Here is a 24,252-nt window from a genome sequence, read left to right as displayed (position 1 = left end):
ATTTGCTCTGCTTAACTAATTAATTATAGATCAACTGTGTATTTAACATTTCTCTTTGGGGACGACTTCTGTTCAGTATTAATACTTAGCGTTCACAGAATGTTTTGAGACGCTTGCTTTATTCAGTAAAAATAATGAAGATTTATTGGTTTTATAACAAAAATCATTACTTTATTTACAAAAAAATATATACCACGTTGTAAATGACCAGAAGTTTTAAGTAAAACATTCATTTCAAGTAGTAATAAATTGAAACCCAAATTATAGTTCTAAAAGAGTTGTTCTGAGTTAGAAAGTTCATTGACAAGCATTATTGGGGTTTTTTGTATTTATTTTTGGAGCCAAGGATTACAATTGAAATTAATAGCGAAATGGGAAAAACAGAAAAGAATGATTTGGTCAAAAAAACTGTCCTAAATTTGCAACATTATTACAGAACTAAGCAAGCGCTCCATGACTTTCTGTGAGCGCTGTATATCGGAAACGGTGGTTAAGCTCCTAATATAGTCCCTGTTCTCCCGCCCTGCAGAAGAGAAGTACACGGTGATCTACCCGTACGCGGCCCGTGACAAGGATGAGATAGACCTGGAGAAGGGCATGACCGTGGAGATCATCCAGAAAAACCTGGAGGGCTGGTGGAAGATCAGGTAAAGTCAGGGGAGCATAGCTGTTGAGGAGAACCCCGAACTCCTGCTCCCTGGTCCTTCAGCGTCCTCTACCCACCCGCCCGCAGGTACCAGGGACAGGAGGGCTGGGCTCCAGCCTCCTACCTGAAGAAGACCGACATCCTGAGCCAGAAGCTGGCAGCGGGAGGAGCGGCGCATGCTAGCACCAACGACCTGGACGGCCTCTCCAGGCAGCAGAACGCCACCAAGGAGAACCGCGAGGGGCAGAAGGAGGCAAGGCAGGGGCCTTTTGCTGACGGCAAGCGCAGTGAGTGTGTTCAACGGATCGACATTGCATGTTGGGTACCTGGTTCTGGTGAACTCAGGTGAATCCCTTCCTTCAGCAGCAAACCTTGGCAGCTTCAGCCTGTTGCACATTGACTAAGTAGGCTAAAGGGTTGATAATATATTTGTCCTTCAACACAGTGATAAAGCATACAGTGGATATTCATAGATTCAGGGTTAACATAAAGTAGCCAACAAAAACTCTTAGGCTAAGACGAGGTGCAAATATAAATGTACTCAGTTGATTACATTGTGTTGATTGCATGATAATGGTTACATTGTAATGATTACATCATGGATATTTGACATGCTTTTTAATAATATCATAATGATTATATTCTACCTTATATAGTGCTAAGTATTATTCCATAGTACCCCCCCCCCCCCCCCCCCGAAAAGAGACCCGCCTCTGACTTAAAATACCGTAATGGTGCACTCACCACTCTGTTTACAGAAGACGGGGCCAGACAAAGACCACCCCCTCGCCGCGACCTCACCATTGTAAGTGGATTACTCACCGATGAGCCTTTAAGAAGATGCTGTTCATATCGTTGAGTCATGCTCATTTTTTTCCCCCTGTTTCCCGCATGTGCTCAGCCCCGGGGGGTGAACCTGCCCAAGCCCCCCACCCCTCCCCAGGTGGAGGAAGAATACTACACCATTGCAGACTTCCAGACCACCATTCCAGACGGCATCAGCTTCCAGGCTGGGGTTAAAGTAGAGGTGAGATCAGGGACTGATCACGGATCGCAAGGCTCTCTGTTTCCACGACACAAGATGACAAGCCCGCAGAGCTCTCCCGATTCGGGTCTCATGTGTGAATCGAGCTCAAGTGTCATTGATTCCTGTCTGTATCCCACACATCATGCCATCATTTCTAGAATGTACTGCAGAGTTGTACGCATTCGATCGCTTCAGGGAGAGACTGTGTATAGTGTCTATTTTCTTGATTTGTTAGAAATTCGTCAGCATTATTAGCTCAGTTGATGCATCACCTAATTGATTTAGTAATAGCTTAAATGCATTTACAGAAACCGATGCTGTTGTTTGCAGTTACATTTGCAGTGTATGGATAATTTAGCTTAAGAACACAGGAAGTCTTTCCTGCAAATATTCTGAATTAACCGTAATTTACCAAGTCGCGCTCTATAAATGTATGTAGGACCTTGTTAATGGCAGTGAGCTTCTGCTGCAGTAGGACTACTATTCGGGTCTTGACATGCTTAAACGGATTGGACTGTAAACAGGACAAAAGCGTGGAATCATCTCGTACTAGCATCTGTGAATTTTTATTGATTCTGATCGTGGATGGAAATGATTGAATAGTGTGAGCAGTCATGTTCTAACGCTGGTGATGAGGTAGTGAGGAATACGTGCGCATTACTCGCGCAACGTCGCAGGTGCCGCCTTCAATCTGCCAACTCTGGCTGGCATGGAGAACCGACTCATCGATGGATTTTACCTTTGACCTTTACCTTTGACCTTTACCTTTGACCTTTACCTTTGACCTTGCTTTTAGCCAGACAGCCCATTCTATCTTTCCCAATAATGCTAACGGAAGGGGGCAGCAGCCAGTTGGCCTGTTTGGGAGTTTTTGGTTCCTCTCCTCTGTTGTCATCTGCCTTTCTTTCTTTCATTTCGTTGTCTTTCCTTTTCCTTGTTTTTGGACTATTCTGTGCAAATGATGTAGGAATGCCTTGGGGCAACTCTGTTGCATCTATATATATATAAAAAAAAATTTTTAATACTCCTTTATTGGCCATTCCACAAGTATGTGTACTGGTGCGTTGAAATTCTTCTCTTCGCCTCTCCCACCTTGCTCTTCATAGCCCGGGGGTCACAGCACAGGTCAAACATCATGCAGAGCCCCGAAGATGGGGGGTTAAGGGCCTTGCTCAAAGGCCCGTAAACATGCGACTGTTCTGTCAAGGCCAATCAAAATGAATCATGCGTGCACCGTAATTATACTACGATACTACCATGCTACAAAAATCTCATCTTCTGATAGCCCATGCTTTGTGTTTTTTTTTAGGTCATCGAGAAGAATTCTAGTGGCTGGTGGTACATCCAGATCGAAGACAAGGAAGGATGGGCACCCATCACATTCATAGACAAGTATAAGAAGACCAGCAGTGCCTCGCGGCCCAACTTCCTGGCACCGCTGCCCAACGAAATGGCCCAGATGAAGCTGGAGGATGAGGTTGCTAACAGCCTGGGCTCTGATGACAACTGGTCCAAACCGCTACCCGAGGAGCCGTCAAACAATAACGATTCAGCGGCCAGGCCCAAGCTAAGGGACTGGAAGACAAATGCCGGCAAGAGCAATGTTTTCTCAGGACCGCTGCCTCCGGCTCCGGCCACGCCCCCATCTGAGGAGAAACCAGCCCTGCCTCCACGGAGGGAGTCCATAAACAAGAGTCTGGAGGTTGATATTGCAGAGAAACCCAAGATGGAGCTGTCCAAAGCTCTCCCCCCAAAGCCCCCCGCACCAGGGGTCATTATGCCCCTGGTCCCCCCCAAGGCGGCTCCTTTCAAGCCAGATAAGCCTCCTGAGCCCAAAAAAGAGGACAAGAACAAAGCTTTACACCTCCGGAATGAGATGGGCCTAGAGTGCGGCCACAAGGTGTCCGCCAAGGAAGTCAAGAAGTTCAACCTTAAGCCTGTTCCCAAACCGCCAAAGCCCAAGCCCGAGTCGCCGGAGGAGAAGCCCGAAGCCTCCCCGAGTCCGGCGGCCTTCGTGAAGCCGAAACCGGTCCTTAGGCCCAAGCCGATCCCAACGGCCAAGCCGGACGTACCGCAAGAGAACAAGGTGGATATCAGCAACCTGCGGAGCAAGCTGCGGCCACCAAAGCCGATGGAAGCAGGGGCGAGCGCTGAGGGCGCCCAACTGGACGGCTTGGTCAACAACAGCAGCCCGGCTAAGGAAGAGAACGGCCACGGCCAAGATGCGGCAGAAGCTAAGGTCATCGCGACCTCCCAGAAGGAACCTCCACAGAGGCCTTTGGTCGCACCCAGGAGACCTCCTCCTCCCAAAAAGGCGGCCAGCCCTTCGAGTCCCACGGAAACCAAATTCCCAGTGAAAGATTTTACCGAACCGAAGCCCGTCGCCCCCCAGAGCAGACCTCCTCCTCCTAAACCGAAGGCTTCTGGACCACCGGTGCCCAAGGACAAGGACAAAGATGAATCCAAATTAAAGATGGCTCCGAAGCAATTTAACAAGATCGAAAAACCAGAGCCGCCGAAAGAGAAACTCCCTCCACTCATAAAAGAAGCATCTAAAGAGGAGCTGTTCATTGCCGTGGCCGATTTTGAGGGTGATGAGCAGACCCCGGGGTTTAAGGAGGGAACGTTGTTTGAAGTTCTGGAGAAGAACGCTAGCGGCTGGTGGTTCTGTAAGAACATAAGTGGCGGTCTAATGAAAGAGGGCTGGATCCCCTCCAATTACCTGGCCAAGAAACCATAGTTTTCAATCAAGAGGCCATGGTTTGTGTTTTTTTTTTTACCAATATATTTAAAGTGCTTTTTATTTATAGCTGGTACTTTAATAGTAGCATTTTAATACATTCCATTCATTTCAAGTCCAAGCGAGTTAACAATGAAGGAACAACCATGTGGAACAGGCTTCACCGGACCTGTTTTCTTTAATAGTGTAATGCAAGACTAAAGAGGAGTAGCTACTAGAAAAAATAATGCACTGTTTTATGTGAGGAGGGAAATCCACCTCCCCCCCTTCCATTTTCGCTCATGCTGTACACCTTTTGAGCCATATATTACCCAAGCCTATAATATTGTTTTTTATAATATGTATCAAACTGCGGTAATTACGCAAGATATGTACGTCTTTCCTGCCATGATAGTTCTTCTTATTGCGGTAAGTGCTCAAAGCTTTATATATGCAGGATAGCTAAGGTGGTCCTCGGACACGCAGTCACAAACAAAGGAAGACTGGATTGAGAGCCGGTGCCGGGATGGAATCGGACCGTCAGATGGAAGTGTGCAGAACTGCCGAGGAAGACTCAGGCCAGGCCGTGGATTTAGACGCTCGAGCAAAAGCTGCCTGCTTAGCTTCCCTTAAATCTACGGGTGCCAATTCTTCTATATTAGTGTAGTATCAATGTGCTAATATTAACGTAGTTCTGTTTTTTTTTCCAATGTGTTAACTTTTTGGCTTCAGCCATTTTTTTTTAAATACATGCCAATTGTTGCGGCTCACATCCGAGAGTACGGTGCACTTTTTCTTATAAAAAAAAAAAATATATATATAAAAAAAAAAAAATCATTCTGTCAGCAGTTCAGGTTCTTGCACTGTGGCTTTATATTTTTTAATTTTATAATGTAATTTTTGGAAGTATTTTAAGATGTGAAGTACGCTTGCAAAAAGCACACTGTGCAACTGACACCTGCGCAAGACTAAGAAGCTGCGTATCGATGTTTACAAAAAGTTGTCGGCAGTATTTGAAACGCGGGGAGCAAAATTTCTCGCGAACTTGTCATTGACAGTGTGTCCCCCTAACTCTCTCTTTAGTTATGACATCATAATCATGACATTATGACATCATGATATTATAATGGGAGTGGCTCTCTGGCCCTCATATATACACCTTTCATATACATTCATTTTATCAAACGAGACTGAGGTGAGTTAGTAAACAAAAACCATTTGTGTACACTGAATCTCAAGAAGGTGCTTTTTTCTTTATATAAATGCAGGCTTGACTGGTTTCAAATCTGCAATTAGCAACTTTAAATAAAAAAAAAAACAATGTTAGTCTCTTTTTTTCCCTCCTTTACCTCATTGTGCCATATGGAATGAGGGCTTTCCTGGGAAGTTGTTCGCAAGGCTGTTAAACGTGAACTGAATCAAGGCACTGACAGGCTCGGTCAGACCGTAGGGTTATACATCTTAGTGAAAATGAGCGACAAGGCTGGGAGGCTGCATGGACCCCTGAAGGCTTTGTGACTCCCGGTCGCTAAGAAACCGTCACGTACCGCTATCCTTCATCCTGTTTTCTTCACCGGCCGAGTCCATCGTATATCCATCTTCATGGAGCTTCGAAATATCTATCTATGCAATTTCATTTTTTTTTTTTTTTTAACGCACTAGAAAGTTGGGCAGTGCAAATGAAATGGCGTGACTGCTGCTCCATGAAGCTGTGGGGATTATCGTGCTGGAAAGCTCAGCTTTGGACACATGCCACAAAATTGAAAACTGGAAGAAAAAAAAAACATACACACACACACACACACATACACATAAACTTCCCCCGCACCATCCTGAACTTTTCACTCCGGAAAAACAATGTTTCTCTCTCTCTCTGTTGTATACAGTCAGGACGCATATTACAGGAGTACCTTTGAAATATCTTATGCTGGTCGCTTTGTCATGTTTCCCAATACGTCATAGTACTGTAATTGGCCATTGTTTTTTTTTTTTAAGTTGTAGAGTAAGAAATTTCACACTTTACTAACTTTGGAATTTTTTTTTTGTTTATGTTGTGTTAATAAACATTTAAAAGCTCAAGGCTCTTTCTGCCTGTGTTCAAACCCACCTACTACAAGTATTTGCAATAGCTAAACTGCCAATACAACCATGAAACACATATATGATGGTTTTCAGTATGAAGAAATTACGGTAATGGAAGAAGGCGGGTAGGGTTACAGTGTAGATCTGAACCATAACTCGCCACTCGAAAAGGCTGTCATTTTGTGTCATTCCTTGTTTTAGGAAACTACTGCAAAATTACTATTTAGCTTCCATAAGTAATAAAATAATTGTTTTCATGGTTGGTTTCCTGGCGTCCAGTGAGAATTTAGTCCTAAAATAGATCAGACTTCAGTCTTTTCAACTAGTTTTATGCCAGAATTTTGATTCATTAGCAATGAAATGAAAGCGGCAATGTTACTTTGTAACTCTGATCCTGTTCTCGTACAGCAGGATTAAAAATAACTTCCAGCAAAGTAGCCCCGCCCCCAAACACTATTAAAAGGTACATGACTGTCCTAAAAGATGAGTTATACTAATTCGCAGAAGTGTAAAGCTTGCTAACCCTAATAAACGACAAAATATGAAACGATCTTTGTCTCCCTCGAAATTCATGGGCCTTGAAGGGGCGCGCCGCCTGTTACGCTTTTAGCTAGCTGACCGTACGACACATTCACCTTCCGGCTCTTCAAGAGGAGCCTCCCGGCGATTTGCAAGAAGGTACCGACTCGGCTCTCCACGACGACTTTCCTGAAAACCAAGTTCTTTAAAGCGAATACAACCAACTCTTTCCGACAAGCTTAAAACAATCATCAATTAACTCGAGTTCCTTAAGATAATTACCGGATCTTACTCTCTGGGCCAAAAGCATGTCATACTCATAGAGTAATTAAATAAATTATACGCAAGAGCATAACCTGACATCCCTATATGCCTCCGGAACCCAGAAGGAAGGAAGGAGGAAAAAGATCAGCCAATCCCTCCCATCAAGCCCCCTAACCCCTGCTGACACAGTCCCTGCCTCTGTCACCTCCCCCCTTACTCTCCACGCATTTTTGTAGATCTTTTTTTCTACCGGACATCATACATTTCCATACCTTTACATTCCAGTATTCGAATGCCTCTCTTCCCCTGGAAGTCCTTATAATTATAATTATTATAATTACACAGCTTTCTATTTTTTATTCCTTCACTTCTAATTAGTTATTTTCCTTAATTCATGCTCCGGCTCTTCTACGTTATCTGTGAACGTAAGCACCAATACTGTCAAAACAAATTCCTAGTGCGTGGAGTTGTACCTGGCAGATAAAGTGAACTGATTCTGAAAAAAAACGTGACTCCAGTTGTACAAAGGACGTGACAACAATGGAGGAGAATACGCATAAAAAATGAGTAAATATGTTACTCATACTATGCAATAACGGAACACTTTCAAGCCTACCTGAGCAGACATGGTGGATAGCAGTGTTCACTGTAACTCCAGTGTTCACTGTATGGCTCCAGGAGCCAAAGTCATTGTCTGACTCACTGGTAAAATCTCAGCGGGATATTCTGGGCTGTAGAAGCTTGCCTGGGAAAGACACCAAGACCTAATGAATCATTTCCATAAAAAAAAAAAAAATAAATAAAAAATCCACACTCTTTAGACCAAATAACTGGTAGAATTTTAATTTATTACTGAGAAAACAGCATATTGCACTTCTGTTATTCGGCAGTGCAATAATACAATAAAATATCAATTAACTTAAAAATGCACAAATCAATTGTGAGTATAATCCCAAACGTCCTTCAAATAAACTTTATTTGTATTTAAATACCCTAAGTCATATTTAACAGTATCAAACTTGGCTCCTGTGGGTACCTTTACAATGCCAATCCACCAATCCAGTGTTCAAAGTCAGTTACAGTAAAATCCCTTTTACATAGCAGATATATTAATATATTTTATCGAGCATTCTCAAGATGATTATATAGATTTATTTCTTAATTATCATGAGGGGGGGGGGGGGGACATGCCTTGGTGGAAAAATTAGCTACGAGTATATTTTCCACTTCGAAACAGAAACTGGTGAAATAAAACTTCAGTGTCTGTGCAATTGACCTGCTTGTAGCTGGAAAAAGCAACACTAGGGTTGTTTAGCCAGCAAACAAAGTGGAATTATTTTAATTTAGACAGCTCTGTTGTAAATATTTGCAGTGCTAAATTTGAAAACAAACAAAAACATTTTACGGTGCACGTTTCAGGAAAATGCGCAGATTCTGGTTCGGTGACCTTGAACATGTAAACAAAGCTCTCTTTGTGGGTTACTTATTTTAAGAAAGAGGGCCCCTCTATGGTTATTAAAAAATAGATATGTTTTTTTGCATTACTATTTTTGGCTATAACACTCCCATCACACTCATGGGTTTGTTAAGAGTTTTACTTGCAGACAAAATTGGTAAGGGCAGAACAAAAAAAAATAACTCATTGGTTCTCTCTTTAAATCAGATTGCGGAGGAGGTGGGACCAAGCAATTAGAGGAGGCGGGACCAAGAAATGTGATTGGATGGTCCTGTCTCCTTTAACTGCGTGGACCTACCACCTCTACAATCTGATTAGTTATTTCTCTGAACCAATCATTTTTCATTTGGCCCTCAGAACATTTTTTTGTGTCAAACTAAGGCACATAATAGGAAGATTTACAGTGATGCACTCAGTGGAGAAACACCAAGTTTTTTAGAAATAAAAAGGCAAATGGGGTAATCTTGCAAGAGGGCTCCTATAAAGGCATCCAGAAATCGCCCACAAAACATTCTTGAGGTACATATTCCCCATTTTGGTCCCAGTACCACATGCCCTACTTCTGGTCACATCCTGTAGGTTCCTCTGTGAGCTGGTCTGACAGGGTGGGCTGTTACGCAAGAAGAAATCAAAATATAACAATACGTAAATCATAAATATGATCCTCTCATCATGGAAATTATCACACCGGTTTCAAGACTCAAGGTCAAAAAGGATGAACAGAATAAGAGTTTTCTGAATTAAAAAAGAAAATTTAAAAACGTAAAATAAGCTTCCTCCTAAACAGCGTCGAAAGAGTTCATGCACCGTAAAGTAAACCTAAAACTTCGATGACCCGATATTTTCCGGATGAATGATACCGAGAATCACTCGTTAAAGCAAATTAAAATAAACTTAACATACAGACATATATAAATATAAATATTAAAAACTCCTTAAAAGGGAATAGTCGTTTGGCCAACGAAGGCTTGGCTGTTTGTGCCTTGTATCGAACGGCGGTCCTGGGGGTGACGCCCTCCGCTGCAGGCCTGTTACGTGTTGGAGCACTCCGAGTACGGCAGGAACTTGGCGACTTTGGTGGGCAAGCTGGGATTCTCGCATTCAGAGTCCATGCTCGTCTTAAAAAAGAGTTCCTGTTCTCTCTTCCTCTTGTTCAGCTCCTCCTCCAGCTCCTGGAAGAAAACATAGACCATGAAAGAGGGTAGGCTAGACCTTCGTTAACTCCACCATCACCACCTGGATACTCAGCTGAAGAGCAAATTTCCAAAACTCGGTCAATTTTGTGCTTGTGAGACGAGATCGTCACTGAACTAAAGTCAGGCTCCCTCATCGCATGTTCCAGTACTGGCAACCAAAAATCACTGTGCTAATCCAATAAGGAATGTTCACGAAAAATTTTCAAAACTTCGCAAAAGTCCACTTAAGTTTTCTCAAAATCATATCCCGTGGACTGAGTGAGCTTTGGAAATCTGCTTTGCGATTCCGGATGGCCATTTGCCAAAGTTCAGCTGTACTCTATTCATCCGTGTGGGATGTGATTGGCTGTGCGTCTGCCAATCGGAGGTGGAGTAGCTGGGTATAAGACGACCACGAGGCCCGAGAAACACACCTTCTTCCTGAACTTGAGATGCTCCTTCCATTCCCTCAGCTGCTGGTTATGTTCGTCCTCGAAGGCCTTCAGCTTCATCGTCTCGTTCTCCACCAGCAGGTGACACTTCTCATTCTGCAGGAAGAGGAAGATTAATTAAGACACGTTTGCATATCAGAGCGCATTTGGTGGGGGTTAAGGTCGTCGTCGTTGTGTCATGGATGGTCCCCACCAAACACACGAATGCGAATATGAGGGAGCGCATGCGTGTCCATAGGCAGACCCCTCACCTGAAGCTGCTGTAGCTCCCTCACGTTGCCGTCACACTCTTCCAACATGTCGCGCATCTGGCTCTCATGCTTCTGCTGTTGGTGGAGCTTCTCCGCTTTCTGCCGCTTATCCTCCTGCTGGGAAAACTGGGAGACCGGAAAGGGGAGGGAGGGGGGGTCACACAACTGGCGGAGGACCTCCCCCGTGCAGAAGCTACCAGCTCGCAAGGAGGACGTTTTTAGGTCCCATAATAGTGCGCATTGTTGCTATACCGCAGGCTGAAGGTAGGGGGCGCTCTGAGGCATTTCGCAAGAGAAAAGGTTAGCATGCGAGTCAGCTTGTAGACCTCAGGGTGACAGAAGGTTCACTTGTATTCTGGGTAGCGACAATTATTTCTACCAAGACAGATAAACGTTAGAAGCTTATGGGTATTGCTATGAGGAACATAGCTTGAGCTGGTTGAAAAGACCATGAATGCAGACCAAAGCAGACGGCACCGCGAGGCTCAGTACGGAGCTTCAAGGCCACGGCGCTCACCTGCTTGATCTTCTCACGGTCCTCGGCGGCGTTGCCGCTGTGGGCGATGCGCAGGCTCTTCTTGTACATGGTCATGCGAGTCTTGCCCTCGCTCCTCTGGATCTTGGGCAGACGGGCTTTTTCCTGCTGCTGTCGGGCTTTCAGACGCTCCACCATGCGATGGTTGTAGCACTGCATCTGCTCCAGCTCCTGCAGTGTCGCACGCGCACGCAAAAGGACAGTGAGGAAGCAGTTTTTAAAGGAAAAAAGTTTTCACCAGAAAGTTAGCCAATTAGCCAGTCGATGAGTGACAGTCGAGGGGGCATTCCAGGGACCAATCAGCTTTTAGCTGGGGCCAGTATCCCTGTGGCCCTGCCCCTGTACAGGTCCATTTATTGTAAGGAGTAGGGGTGACACTCTAGGACACACAGACTGTACCTTCTCATGCTTCTTGAGTAACTGGTGCCTTTGAAGGAAGTACTGATCCTTAAGCTGCTGCTTAATCAGCTGGTATGTCTCTTGCATGTTCTGTTCCTCCATTTCCCAGAGGATTCCTTCCTTATCTGGGGTGGGGGGGGGGGCAGGCACAGTGTCAGTGTCATAACTTTAACATGGGGGGGTCAGATCATCCCAACTGGGTCCAGCTCCGTGGGGCAGCCTCACCTCGGAGGAGATTTTGCTTCTTGTCCAGACACTGCCGCTCCGTCTCGCAGGTCTCCTGCTTGTTTTGGACGATGATCCTCTTCAGCATGGTGTCCAGGAAGTTCTTCTGGCCAGCAAGGAACTTCTCCTCCTGAAAAATGGAGTGACCAAGCTTTGAATCAGACTTGGGGGGGGGGGGGGACAAACTACCACAAAATTCCAGTATGAGAACACAAAACACACATGGAGGTTAATGTTAATATTTGGAGTTGGAAGGAGAGATAACCAGTAAAGCATTTCTCAGTCAGAAAATCACAGTCCACATTTTCGCTCCCCCCCAGGTCCCAAGACACTTATATCAGGCATTCAGTGGTTCTGTGTTTTTCAGTACTTCATTGTTTGCGTCAGGTATGCTGAGAGGTTGGGGGGAGGGAGGGGGGGTCCTAGTGGACTGGGCTGAGAAACACTGACTGTTTTGTCTTTGTTTCACTGCAGTTTGTCCTGTACTGCACTGCAGTTTGTCCTGTACTGCACTGCAGTTTGTCCTGTACTGCACTGCAGTTTGTCCTATTATCTCCTATGCATCTTTTCCCCATTCTTGGCACAAGAATTTTACTGTGTTCCTCGGCACACGCGTGACAATAAACATTTAGACTTGAAGCCTGAAGCCTGAATGCATGGCATGACCCCCCTCTCACCAATAGTCCTGGACGTTGGTGTCTTTCATTGCTACATACCTCCGTCTCCTTCAAGTGTTGGAAATCGGCCATGCGCTGCTTCATGCTATCCTTTCGCTGGTTTCGCGGCAGCTTTTCCACCTCATGCTTGACCTACAGAAGAATAAATCATTAGAACATGTTGGATCCCGATTCTCATTTCATTCACACGCCCTTCAAGGTGAGAAGGTCACTGTCCCTCCCCGTTTTCACAAACCCCACCTCCTTCTTCTTCTGCTTGAGTTGCTCATGGAACTTGCTCAGCTCCTTGTCCTGCTCGCCCCGGATGCGCTTGGTCTCGTCCCGCAGGCGCACTGTGTGGTCCGTCTCCATCTTCTCGATGGTCTGCTTCTGGTGTCTCTCTAGGTTTTCCAGCTCCGTGTCATAGTACTTCTTCCTGGCCTGAATGGATGGAACAGTTGGCCATGACCATTTTGCAGACTCGTCTAAACCCCTCCCACCTTGCTAGTGTATTGGTATTTGAACCCAGGCAGCGACTGGATCAGTTAATCCACCACAAGTTCTGAACACCTTTCTGACAACCTGCCGCTCGCCTGCCGCCCCCCTGATACCTGAATCGCAAGACGAATATATAATTAAAACCTCACAAGGTAACAGAGTGCTATCTTAAATATCAAGGTACAAGACTAGATGGTGGGGGGGACAGGGGGGGGGTCCCAAGATACGCCTCAGGAATGTCTACTGTGGGTTCAAATCAAGGGACAAACATGGCCGTCATGAAACTGCAGACAAGGCAAATGGGTATCTTGTGATTTATTCTTGTATAGGCTTGTAATTCCAACCATACCCAACGACAACGGTGGTCACCAGGCCCAGACCTGTCCTGTCCTGCCCTGTCAAGCCCCTTTCAATCTCCATACTACCCTAAATTCCAATCTCTGTTGGGTTACTGACAAACCGTCAGTTCCTTAACACCATATAAATGCTGAGATAGACAGAACTAAGTGACGAAGAATGAAAATTTCGGTTCCCAAAACCACTTGTTACCTCGTAATACAATCACAACAAAATGGGCACTAAAGGTCACATAACATGTGAAGGGACTCTCTGGGGTGATGGGCGGCGACTGGTGAAGTAGACAGAAGGGAGCAGTGTTGTGGTACGAACTTGTAATACCAAACTGTACCAGTAGCCAGCTCCCTCAAAAGGAGGATTTTCTGTGTGGTGAAGTGGTGTGTGATTGAGTGGAGGTGTGGAGGCAGGAAGGTGCAGGAGAAGAAGCTCACATGCATCTCCTGGTCGAGGCGACGCTGCAGCTGATCTCGCTGCGTGTGCAGCTTGGCACTCAGTTGGGTCTGAGCACGGTGCTCCTCCTTCTGTAGGAGACGGAGCTCTCTCAGTTCCTGACGCCTGAGGACACACACACACACACGGAGTTAAAATCAAATGAAAGTGGACTCAACAAATTTTAGAAAGTATACATTTTATGGAAAAAAAAAAAAAACAGTTCAGACATTCTTCCCATCCAAGAAGCATAAGGTTTGTGGGAAAGACACACCTCTTTAATCATATACTAGGCATTATTCTGGGGCGAAAGAGCAATTGCCAGTCGCTGACACTGCTCCTTAAGAGCAGCACGGGGTGTAGTAACAGCCCCTCACCATTAGATGGCAGCAGACCAAAACTATTGGCATCCCAGCTCCAACATCTTCGAAACCTTTAAACACCCTCAACACCTTTAAAACTAGTCTCTCAATGCATGACGAACACAGACGTCTAGTGATACCTTGCTCATTATTCTCTGATCTGGAAAAATCTACTGTCATATGCTGGCATTAACATCTATTCTTAAAAACAAGTCCCCCCCCCGTTGTTAAATGGCTGTTCCCAGGATTCCCCTTTTGCTTTTACACCACGCCCCCTTCACTCGCCTGAGAAATCGCATCTCTTCGTCTTTCTTTTCGTCGTCGCCGATGATCTTAGATGTGGTCACGCTGACCTCCACGCCGTCGATCATATACTTCCTGGTGCGTTTCAGAGTCTTGCTGGAGAATCCGTTCTGGAGGGAAACGGGGCAGTGGTGAGATCTGGTGTTGGGGGGGCCCACTGGGCCAGGGTGTGGACCAACAAAGCGAGTCTCCCACGAACAGGCCAAGCGTTGGACCAGACCCAACCAGGCCAGTTCCTTCCCCCATGATAGCTCTGTTCATATCTATACCCCCATGAGTCATATCGAGGGACTCCACACCACACAGACACCCAAGAACGTCCCTCCAGAAGAACCAGGCCTGCAGTGAAATCTTACTCATCGCTTGATGTGTCAATACTGGAATTATTTGCGAAGTCTGGTAAAGAGTCACAGCTCTATGCGGGACAACGTTAAGAGACGCTATAAAATAAGATGAGTGAAAATGAAGTGTCAATAAAGCCAGAGGCAGCTGAATAAACATCCGTGCAGGCAAGTACCTTCCCGTGGGCCAATATTCCGCGTACTAGGGATACCACTTGGCTCGTCTCACAGAGATGCTGCTCATGGTGTCTTTACAAGTGAACAAGTGTGTAAACACTCACAGTGTACACACACACCCCAGGAGCCTCACTCTACCGCTGCTACTTCACAGGGTAAAAAGGGCTCCATTTCACATCTGTACACGCATGAGTACAGGAACATAGGAATGTTTCTTTTTTGTTGCATATCCCATCTTGCTCTCCTTTACGACATTTACACAGAGTTGAGAGTGAAGCATGAGGTCTGGATCGTGTTTTTTTTTTTTTTTTTTTTGGGGGAGGGGGAGGTGAATTAAGGACGTTGTTCATGGGCCGAACAGAGACGTGGCTACTCTGCTCAGCACGGGATTCAAACCAACGACCTTCCGATCACTGGCATAGAGGCCTAACCCGCTGAGCGACACAACGCCCCCCAGCAGACGACCCCCCCCCCCCCTCATTAAACCCACCCACTTTTGAGTAATGCATCACATACTGTACTCCTGCACACTGAACCCTTATTAACTATGCGAGTTTGACATGACTGAGTGAACCAGCGAATGATCTGCTCTAGATTTCTAACAAACGAACGAATTTAGCTACACGCTGTGACTGGAATGCCAAAGATGGCGGTCCATAACTGACCAGAAATGGCCAATCACAATGGCAGTATAGAAAACTAACGACAATGGAAAATAAAGGTCAAGACAAAACATCTACTGGCCCAGATGAATGGAAAACACTGTATTAACTCAAAGAGGGCGTCGACGCTGTGAAAGCGACACAACCAACCTCAGTATGTAAAGACTCTTATGGAAGGAATGATCCACACATTACAGCTTATGTACTATGAGCAATTTCACAACACTGCATTTCCTGTTCTGGACGGAACGTCAAGTACGGCTTGGTTCTTGAGTACTGCTGCATGACTACTGGAAACAGAAATGAAATCCTTACTTTTTTTCCCCCTCCCCGTGAAAGCTGAAGACAGGGCTTTCTTTGTGAGATGTTTCCACCCAACTCAAGCTTCAGAACGTGTCTTTTCCTGGTCTCCTTGCCCAGGCCCAAGCCCAAGTGCCCATTCTCCCTCCTTATGTTCCCTCAACAAGGTCGCTTTTGATGGAGCTGGCTCAGAATGTGGGAAGGCCTGGTAAGTACTGTGGCCTCAAAGGGCGGAGCCAGGATATTTACCGCCCCCTCCCATGGAGTACCCACACACCAGCCAAACCCCCTAGAACAAGATTTCCTAAGACGACGTCCTCCATGTACCCTCACCTTGACAGATATGGAGCCGCTCTCCTTGTTAACGCAAATGTCCCCCGAGAGGTTGAGGTTCATGTCCATATTCTCAGACAGGCTGCCCGTGTCCGAGTAGCGCTTGCCGTTCCGGCTGCTGGCTTGCATGCGCCTGTTATCCAAGTACTCCAGGATCCCGCCGCCCCCAGAGTTCCGGACCTGCTCGGGATGAGGCTGTAGCTCGTAGGCCTGAGGCTCGTCAAAAGGGTGCTGTGTATCCTGCAACTCTTCCTTGCCTCCTGTGGAGGGCGATGGTGAGGACGGTAGCTCCGCTTCGGGCAGTACCAGCAATTTGCCCTCCTCAGATGTTGGGGTGCTCTTTCCGTCCTCGATCCCCGAGTCGGAGTTGGTGGTCTTCTCCGAGGAGTCACTCTCGGGTTTGTCGGGGTCTCCACTCCCGATCTCATCATCAGGGAGGCTATTGTCGAGCTTGTTAGGCAGGTCGCCCAGGTGTGGAGCCTTCGGCCCGTCCTTGGGCAGTTTGACGGGCACGCCGGCGGTGCGGTCACCCTCCAGACTGGTTTGACTGGTTTCCGAAGGATCTTTGCAAGGAGCCTGGATAAAACAACAAGCAGCTGTCAACACAAAGTTCACCGCCATATCAGCATTCACCTAACTGGCATATCTTTGGCAGATTAACACCAGAGTGTGAAATGACAGAAACTAATCCTATAGACATGCAGAATAAGTTCTTGTGCTGTGGCCAAACTTCTCCATTACATGTGGCCACCTTGATCGGTGGAAGGAACGCGGCACTACAAGTCAGAATCAGCCTTTCCTGCTTGTCGCACTTCAGATAAACACACTTAACTCGTCTCAAGGGAAGTAATGGGACAAATAAACACAATGGCCTTCCGCCACGAAACGCTTCTGGCGTCCTGCGATGGGCCGTGTGTCTCAGGACGGAGGGGGGATTAGCGTCATCGCCGCGTGGCCGACCTACTGACTTTTTTTTGTTCTCTCTGTCAGCCAGGTCCAGCTAACGCATCAGCTACCTCGCGTTCCTTTTTTTTTTTTTGGGGGGGGGGGGGGGGGGGGGGGGCACTGGCTGACACAGCTAAACCAGACCGATTTGGGAACTAGTTAAGAGCAACATGCCCTCACTGAAATCGTCGATTTAGCCTCAGGCACGAGAGGGTAGTTTGTGCCAAACTGAATGGCATAGTCTAAAAATAGAGCCAGGTTTTCCCGAAGGCCTTCAGAGCGATGCCTGCCTGTACTGACCATCATTGCTCCTTACACAAACTCGAGGTTCTGCTACATTATGAGGACTGTTGTCGACTACTTGTATAAACTGCATTATCTGTTAGAACATGCTTTTGTCCAAAGTAACACACAAGTGAGAAATTGGGCTTAAGGGCCTTAACATCTGCCAGCCGTGGCATTTAAACTGTTGACCTTAGGCACCTAATGACTCTGGTGACTGTGATAGTGAAATAATTACACGTAGTGCAATTAGTATGTGCCGGTGTCATCTGGGAGGAGCACGTGACACGCCAAGGGTGTGAACGCACGGCACGTGCGAGTCTGGTTTACAGCAATGTGTGTTTGCACGCCGCGGGTTGCAGGCCACTCCCACACAGGTGGAGGCCGAATCACACGACCGGAAACCGTCAGAGCTGTCAACTCTCGACCAATGCTGTTTCAGGTGGGATGCAAAACCCCATGGACTGGTCGATTCATTATTAAAAGGAGAGGGCAGAGTCCAATGAAGCTCTAAGTAAAAATACATTTATGGAGCTCCGAAGACGACTAGCACATAAATCAGAGCTGTGTATAATGCCAGTAGGGTGGATCCCGGAGGCGCTGATGCCCCTTACTGATCCACATGGAAATACAGAACGTTTAATTAAAAGGGAGTGATAGAGAGAGCCAAGACGACAAAGATGGAGCGAGGTGGAGAGGCGAGCCGCTACTTACAGGGGTGTCGTCATCCTCAGCTTCCTCCCTGTTGTCTTCGATTTCCTCCATGACTTCTGCCTTCGCTTCGGCCACCAGCTCACGCAACGGCCGGTTGGTCTTCACCGTGGACACGAAGGGGTGCTGGGACAAAGAGGGTTAGCATCAGCACCAAACTGGGATCGCTGGGGTACCAGCCGGAAAAGTGGCGGCCACTTTCACTGGAGGGAAAACCGCCGGCAGGTACAAATAAATATTTATGCTGACATGCTACTAGCTACCTTAGAAATGGAAACTGGCACAGGACCTGTTACAGAAAGCAGACGAGAGCTACTGCATTGTGGCCAGGTAACACAGGGCCCATGCATTATTCAGGAAACTGACACAGCTGGTAGCTTGACTGCTCACAGCTGGCACGTGTGACCCTCCCGTAAACAGATCGAGCGTGAAGAGAACAGACTTCTAGCGCATCGGCGCGGAAAACGCCGGCAAGGCCTTTCACTTCTCCGGTGACTGCAATTAATTAACTGAATAATAAAAACGCACTCAATCAAGAGGCCGAACCACTCGAATGACGCGTAACTTGCAGTTTGCGTCAAGTTACGATATTATCTTATAGCGGAAGGGGTCCCGCATTTAAAATATCAGAACACTTCATGCGCTAGCTTACATGCACTTACCCGTGGCAAAGTACAGCTGAAGTGCGCGGTGTGACTAGGCGGTTCAATGTGAAACTTTAATTTTGAGAGCTAATTTCTGTAGCCTGTCGAAGCTTCCTGTTTACCCGCTTCAGTATGCTACAGGAAATCCCAGTAGACTCGCATGTTAAAGCAAAAACTGCTGTCAAGGCAGGATATTTAACACGCCACCTCCCAAAAACCCCCTCCGCACCTGATCATCTAGGTGTTCAGCTGACCCTGCCCCCCCCCCCCCCCCCCCCCAGGTTTCAATCTGACTCCCAGTATGGCCACTTACATAGCAGCAGATACAAAAAAAATAATCATGCCGTTTAAGATGTGCAACGACTGACGGAACCAGACGAATCTGTCAACTGTACAAAAAGGAAGACCAGTAAAACAACGCTAATAAAAATCCTAAGGTTTGGTCTTAAATAACATCCCCGTACCTGAAGCAGTTGGGCTGCAGTGGGCCGACTCTCTGGGCTCTTTTCCAAAGACTTTCTCAGGAAATCCTTGAATTCCTGTGACCTTTAAAACACAATCGCTGGCACATTAATCCGGGTGGAAAAGCAGCACTTTCTCTAGATAAGTCGCCCGTTATATCCTGCACAGATTTTAGCATCTAAAGCTAAGGCTTTAGCATCTAAGGTTACGTACTTCAGTGGATTTGCAGGAATGACACTATTTTTCCACATCAAAGTCGGTTCAGCTTCCCCTTCTGCGTTCATCTACGCATGAACATTTGTGCGGCTGTCTAGCTTCTCCACACGTGTTCAGTGTCATTTTATTTTCCCCCTGATCTCCATCCCATAGCCTTAACAGCTGTTTTCATTCTCCATCCATGTGTCCGCCTGCTTGTCTGGGTGCCCCCAGTGCCCACACTCACCATTTGGCCGGCTGCTCCAGTGTGGGTGGCTCGGACTTGGCGATCTTCAGCAGGACCCTCATGGGGTTCAGCTCATGGTGGGGCGGCTCAATCTGCGCCAGCTCGATCAGCGTGATGCCCAGCGACCAGATGTCCGCCTTGTAGTCGTACGGGGAATCCTTCATCGTCTCACACATCACCACCTCAGGTGCCATCCTGCACACGTGCACACAGACATGACGCAACTTAGGACCCGGAGGAGCAGAGGCTGGGATTCAGGGGGGCGTGGTCATCAAAGCCTCACTCAGAAGCTCTGGGTTTACACCTCTCCTTCAGTTACGCGTCTGATATACTGATAAGGTGACATCACAATGGATTTTTTGCTTCTGGGAGCAAAAACATTCACAATGTATTATTTAGCAGACGCCAAATGCATTATCCATTTAGAGGATAAGAGCAGAGGCTAAAAGCTTTATCCATAGCAACAAGGCTTGGGTAGTATTATGGTAATATGGCAGGGGTGGCCAATCTTATCCAGAAAGGGCCGCTGTGTGTGCAGGTTTTCGCTGCAACTCCCTAATTAGGTTACTAATCAGAGGACTGATTGGCTGAAGAGTCCTCACACCTGGGTTTGAACGTGGATGTGTTGGTTATCCCAAAGACCTGCATGCACACTGACCCTTTGCGGATAGGATTGCCCCTCCTCCCACACCGTAATATGGGACACCATGGTTTTTTTGGTATACTGTGATATATTCACCATACATTCCCCCTCCCACGAACTTTGTCATTAGTTGCTTTTAAAAACTGCATCAAAATATCGCTGCGTAATATGAAAAATTAGATACCACCCAACTGAACAGCAGCATATAGGGTCAGACAATCCCTGGAGTAACTGGGGTTTAAGGGCCCCGCTCAGGGGCCCAAGTTGTTTGACCAATCCAGGAATTTGAACTGCCGACCCGCCAATCACAAGCCAGTCCCCCATCCTGCTGAGCCACATGCCAACCCATTTAAACCAATGAGTCTTTCAGACCTACATCCAAGTCTACACCCAGTATGAGTACCGAATACCATCCAATTCTGAGTAGGGACTAGACTAAGCAATAGTAGGTATCTCTTGCTCATCATCATCAGAGCAGCAGTTCAGAGCCTCTCTAATCAGGTGAAATATTACCAAGAAAGGTATGTTCCCGCAAAAGATACATTCAAAGCAATAAATACTATTACAATAAAACTTGAAAGTGATGCCAAAAACGCTTACTAAGCAAAAAAAGCCACTGAAAGGGTGTTTTGGACGTTTAAGATGGGGGGGGTGTCTTTGTCTCCCTGCCCGTCAGACAGACACATGCATTTTGCAACGCAAACGCATTGCATTTCATTATTATCTAGAGTAGCAAACTCCTTTCCTTTGGCAGCAGAATATATTTTGCAGGAAAATAGTTCAACGTTAAGTCGGGAGGCCGCTAGCCAATGATTAATCTGCACTGTGATCGCAGAGAAAGAAAAACCTGTCCTGCTTCGTGCGGAGGACAAGGTCCGACAACATGTCACAGATGACAGGGCTAAGAGATGACAGACCGACTCGGTGAAGTCATACGCCGAGCCAATCTGATCTGACACAAAGAAATGGCACCAAGTCACCGGAACCCTGAAACCATTTCTCAAAGGCCGCCGAGAAATGAGGTCGCAGACAAAGATGTGTTGGCAAACAAAGGAAACTGTCCATGCATCGATGTTCCGATATTCAAATGATTTCACTCACCAGTATGGCGTTCCGATGAAGGAATCTCTTCTTTGCAAGGTTTTGGCGTTTTTCGCTGACACTCCGAAATCCGCTATGGGGAGAGAAACGGTAGCCATTTAAGGAAAAGGACATTTCCCCTGTAATGCATGGAGGGGCTTTGATATCATTACCGGCAAAATGATTTCATTTGCATAGGAATAACATCTTGTTCTCGGATTTCAGATTCAGAAACTACAAGTCCAGACTAAGATCCAACCAGCTGAGTGCTCTGACTGTCACTCTTTATACTCAACCTGTTGGTTGAAACTAAATCTTGATCTGCCTGTTTTGTTTTAAAACTGTGACAGTATTTGGACAATCGTTGGTTAACGCAAACGAGCTTTGTGCATTTGGAACATTCTGGAATCCTTACAGCATGGAGGGCCTCCAGTAACTTTCTTTGGTTACTACACCCCTGCCTTTATTGCCATCCACCTTGAACATCCACCCTGTTTGCCCTTATATGGTGAGATGACAATAAAGAATGTTGAATCTTGACAGCCGATTGGGCGATGAAAAGGGCAAGCCCGTATGGCATCGACAGGGTAGACGATGACGTCGACAGGTAGGTTTGCACGGTCTCAACCAGCTGTATAGCCAGCTCATGTTATTTTGGGTAGGAGCTGTAATAAATATAAGGCTATACAAGGAAACTGCTAACCTGGAGGGTGGGGCACGACCGGGGAGCCTGGCTAACACCGCTAACACCGCTAACCGAAAGCAGAGACTTTGAGCACTGAGTGGCCTTTAAAAAAAAAAGCCAGCCAGTGCGATTAAACGGACGACCAGAAAGAATAGCTTTTTTTCCCCATGCCTCAAATCCCAGCCTCTACCTCCCACTCAGCCTGACATTTTGGAGATCTATTACGGGACAGACAATGTGGCCGTGTTCGGGGGGTGGGGGCTAAGGCAAGGCCATCGCAGGGTGCTACGTCCAGGGTACTCAGAGCAGCCAAGGAATGTGGCGAGGATTTGGGGGGGGGGGGGGGGGGGGGGGGGAAGGTAGGGGAGAGGGCATCCGATCAAAGACAACACTCAAGAAAGTTGGCACACATCTTCCTTGAACTTCATTTTTCCACAAGATGTTTTCAGATGTTTGCTTTGCTTCAGCTTTGTGGGGCAGTATGATTAAAAAGGGAAATGATCGATTTTTGCTCACGGTGAACTGAAGCGTCTGACCAAAATGAACTGGCCTTTGCAGGGGGAGGTTACTGCTTCTCATCTGCGTGATAAATACCGCGATAACTAGAGACTGGGCAAGGTTTACGAGTAACGGGGCTGGCCGTAGCTCAGTGTTCCCACCCACCGAGTTTGATGTCCCCCTCCAGGGTGAGCAGGATGTTGCCAGCCTTCAGGTCCCGGTGGATGATCTTCATGCCGTGCAGATAGTCCAGGGCCTCCAGCATCTGCCAGCAGATCACCCGGATCTGAGGCTCCGTTAGGCCCCGGTCCAGCTCTGTGGGTGAAGGTCAATCCACAGATGAATAATTAGACAAAGCACAATATGCCACAAGTAACTTCTAGTATCTCAATTTCTATACAAAATGGCTTCCTCCCTGAACATTTCATTTATTCGCGAGTTCATTTATTTCAGAAGTAAAAGGTACACCTCAGTCATAGGCTCGCACATAGATGTCTCTACTCCAGAAGGCATCAGACCTAAACCAGTTCTACGTCAGTGTCAGAGAGAGAATTCATGCCGGCCTACTCAGCCAATGGGAACTCGTGCTTTTGTACCACATGCTAAAGGTCAGAGGAGACTCCTGCCCAGTGAGACATGACCTGATCAGACAGTGACGATGAAGATGAAGCACCTTACCTAACATGATGGCATCCGCAGCTCCCCCGGGACAGAACTCTATCATGATCTGTCAGGAGACAAAACAAAAGTCTGTAAGCACTAAAAGCAGGAATTCCCCACCGGCACATCACACCACCCAGGGGCCATAAAGCCTGTACAACATCATAATTCAAACACAAAGGATAAGACGGCAGCTCCCTTCATGCTGCTAACGTTTATCCCAATATACCTTCACTACAGGCCGTGCTGCTTTTATTTATTAGTATTTGCGCTTCCAGCTGTTGGCTTGCTGCCAGCGACCAGTGAATGGCTTATGTCTCGAACCCGTTGCCTTTGCACAGACTTTGCAGTTCCTCACCTTCCCAGATGAGCCATTTATCATGGTGATCTCCACATGCGTCACGCTCACTGATCATAACCGACACAACTAATTTAGACATCAGTTTGTTTAGTGTCTCACCCCTGCTACAAATCATACTGTAAGGCAGTGTTCCTCAACCCGGTCCTCGGGGACCACCCAGACGGTCCATGTTTTTGCTCCCACCCATCTCCCTGCTAGACAGTCCACATTTTTCGCTCCCGGTAGCAAAAATGTCCCCTGTCTGGGGATCCCCAGGCCATTGGGATTCACCAGAAGGTGCAGTGATCAGCCCTGAAGGACCCGACCAGCTTCAGATCGGTCCTTGTTTTTAGACGCACGTCGGCTTGTTCCCTCTCTAATGAGGTCCATGGCGGGGGGGGAGGGGGGGGTGAGAGTTAGGGGTGGGCAAAATGCCAACACTTTACTTCGCAACGCTAAAGGAAATGAGAAGGTTTTGTGGGGGCGCCTCTTAGGAAATCAGAGGTCTCTCCAAAAAAAAAAAAGGTACTTGAAATGTCATCGGCGAACTTCGGTCACACTGCAGTGTTCAGCTCCGTAGAGGGTCAAAAACACGGGGTGGGGGGGCTTCAGAGTCGCCTGGGTGCACAACAGCCTGAAACGAGCAGCGTCTGCAACGTCGTACGGCTCAACGAAAATGAAACGGCGAAAGC

At 46.8% G+C, this 24,252-nt stretch overlaps 2 protein-coding genes across 6 annotated transcripts in view; one reads left to right on the top strand and one right to left on the bottom strand.

The window, feature by feature from the left end:
• sh3pxd2b (SH3 and PX domains 2B) overlaps positions 1 to 7,024 on the top strand; it is a 35,463-nt gene extending 28,439 nt beyond the window's left edge. For 4 of the 5 annotated variants that reach the window (XM_048995405.1, XM_048995408.1, XM_048995409.1 and 1 more), the window contains 5 exons: positions 530 to 647; positions 734 to 933; positions 1,405 to 1,451; positions 1,548 to 1,673; positions 2,983 to 7,024. In XM_048995405.1, coding sequence (XP_048851362.1) covers positions 530 to 647; positions 734 to 933; positions 1,405 to 1,451; positions 1,548 to 1,673; positions 2,983 to 4,413 — 1,922 coding nt within the window. In that variant the 3' untranslated portion in view covers positions 4,414 to 7,024. The remainder of the gene's footprint in view (positions 1 to 529; positions 648 to 733; positions 934 to 1,404; positions 1,452 to 1,547; positions 1,674 to 2,982) is intronic. The other variant, XM_048995407.1, reaches the window with a different exon arrangement.
• Positions 7,025 to 8,084: 1,060 nt separating this feature from the next.
• stk10 (serine/threonine kinase 10) overlaps positions 8,085 to 24,252 on the bottom strand; it is a 29,069-nt gene continuing 12,901 nt past the window's right edge. Inside the window, exons 3-19 of the mRNA XM_048995404.1 lie at positions 23,239 to 23,287; positions 22,726 to 22,875; positions 21,399 to 21,471; positions 19,655 to 19,849; positions 19,215 to 19,296; positions 18,110 to 18,232; positions 16,169 to 16,744; positions 14,338 to 14,465; positions 13,693 to 13,816; positions 12,668 to 12,847; positions 12,467 to 12,559; positions 11,751 to 11,880; positions 11,526 to 11,650; positions 11,109 to 11,297; positions 10,592 to 10,717; positions 10,323 to 10,436; positions 8,085 to 9,885 (exon numbers count right to left, since the gene is read on the bottom strand). Coding sequence (XP_048851361.1) covers positions 9,745 to 9,885; positions 10,323 to 10,436; positions 10,592 to 10,717; positions 11,109 to 11,297; positions 11,526 to 11,650; positions 11,751 to 11,880; positions 12,467 to 12,559; positions 12,668 to 12,847; positions 13,693 to 13,816; positions 14,338 to 14,465; positions 16,169 to 16,744; positions 18,110 to 18,232; positions 19,215 to 19,296; positions 19,655 to 19,849; positions 21,399 to 21,471; positions 22,726 to 22,875; positions 23,239 to 23,287 — 2,598 coding nt within the window. The 3' untranslated portion in view covers positions 8,085 to 9,744. The remainder of the gene's footprint in view (positions 9,886 to 10,322; positions 10,437 to 10,591; positions 10,718 to 11,108; positions 11,298 to 11,525; positions 11,651 to 11,750; positions 11,881 to 12,466; positions 12,560 to 12,667; positions 12,848 to 13,692; positions 13,817 to 14,337; positions 14,466 to 16,168; positions 16,745 to 18,109; positions 18,233 to 19,214; positions 19,297 to 19,654; positions 19,850 to 21,398; positions 21,472 to 22,725; positions 22,876 to 23,238; positions 23,288 to 24,252) is intronic.

Source organism: Brienomyrus brachyistius, chromosome 24 (genome assembly GCF_023856365.1).
Source record: "Brienomyrus brachyistius isolate T26 chromosome 24, BBRACH_0.4, whole genome shotgun sequence".
Taxonomy (NCBI): Eukaryota; Metazoa; Chordata; class Actinopteri; order Osteoglossiformes; family Mormyridae; genus Brienomyrus; species Brienomyrus brachyistius.
Note: the sequence above shows the minus strand (reverse complement) of the source record. Positions and strands in the feature narration are given on the sequence as shown.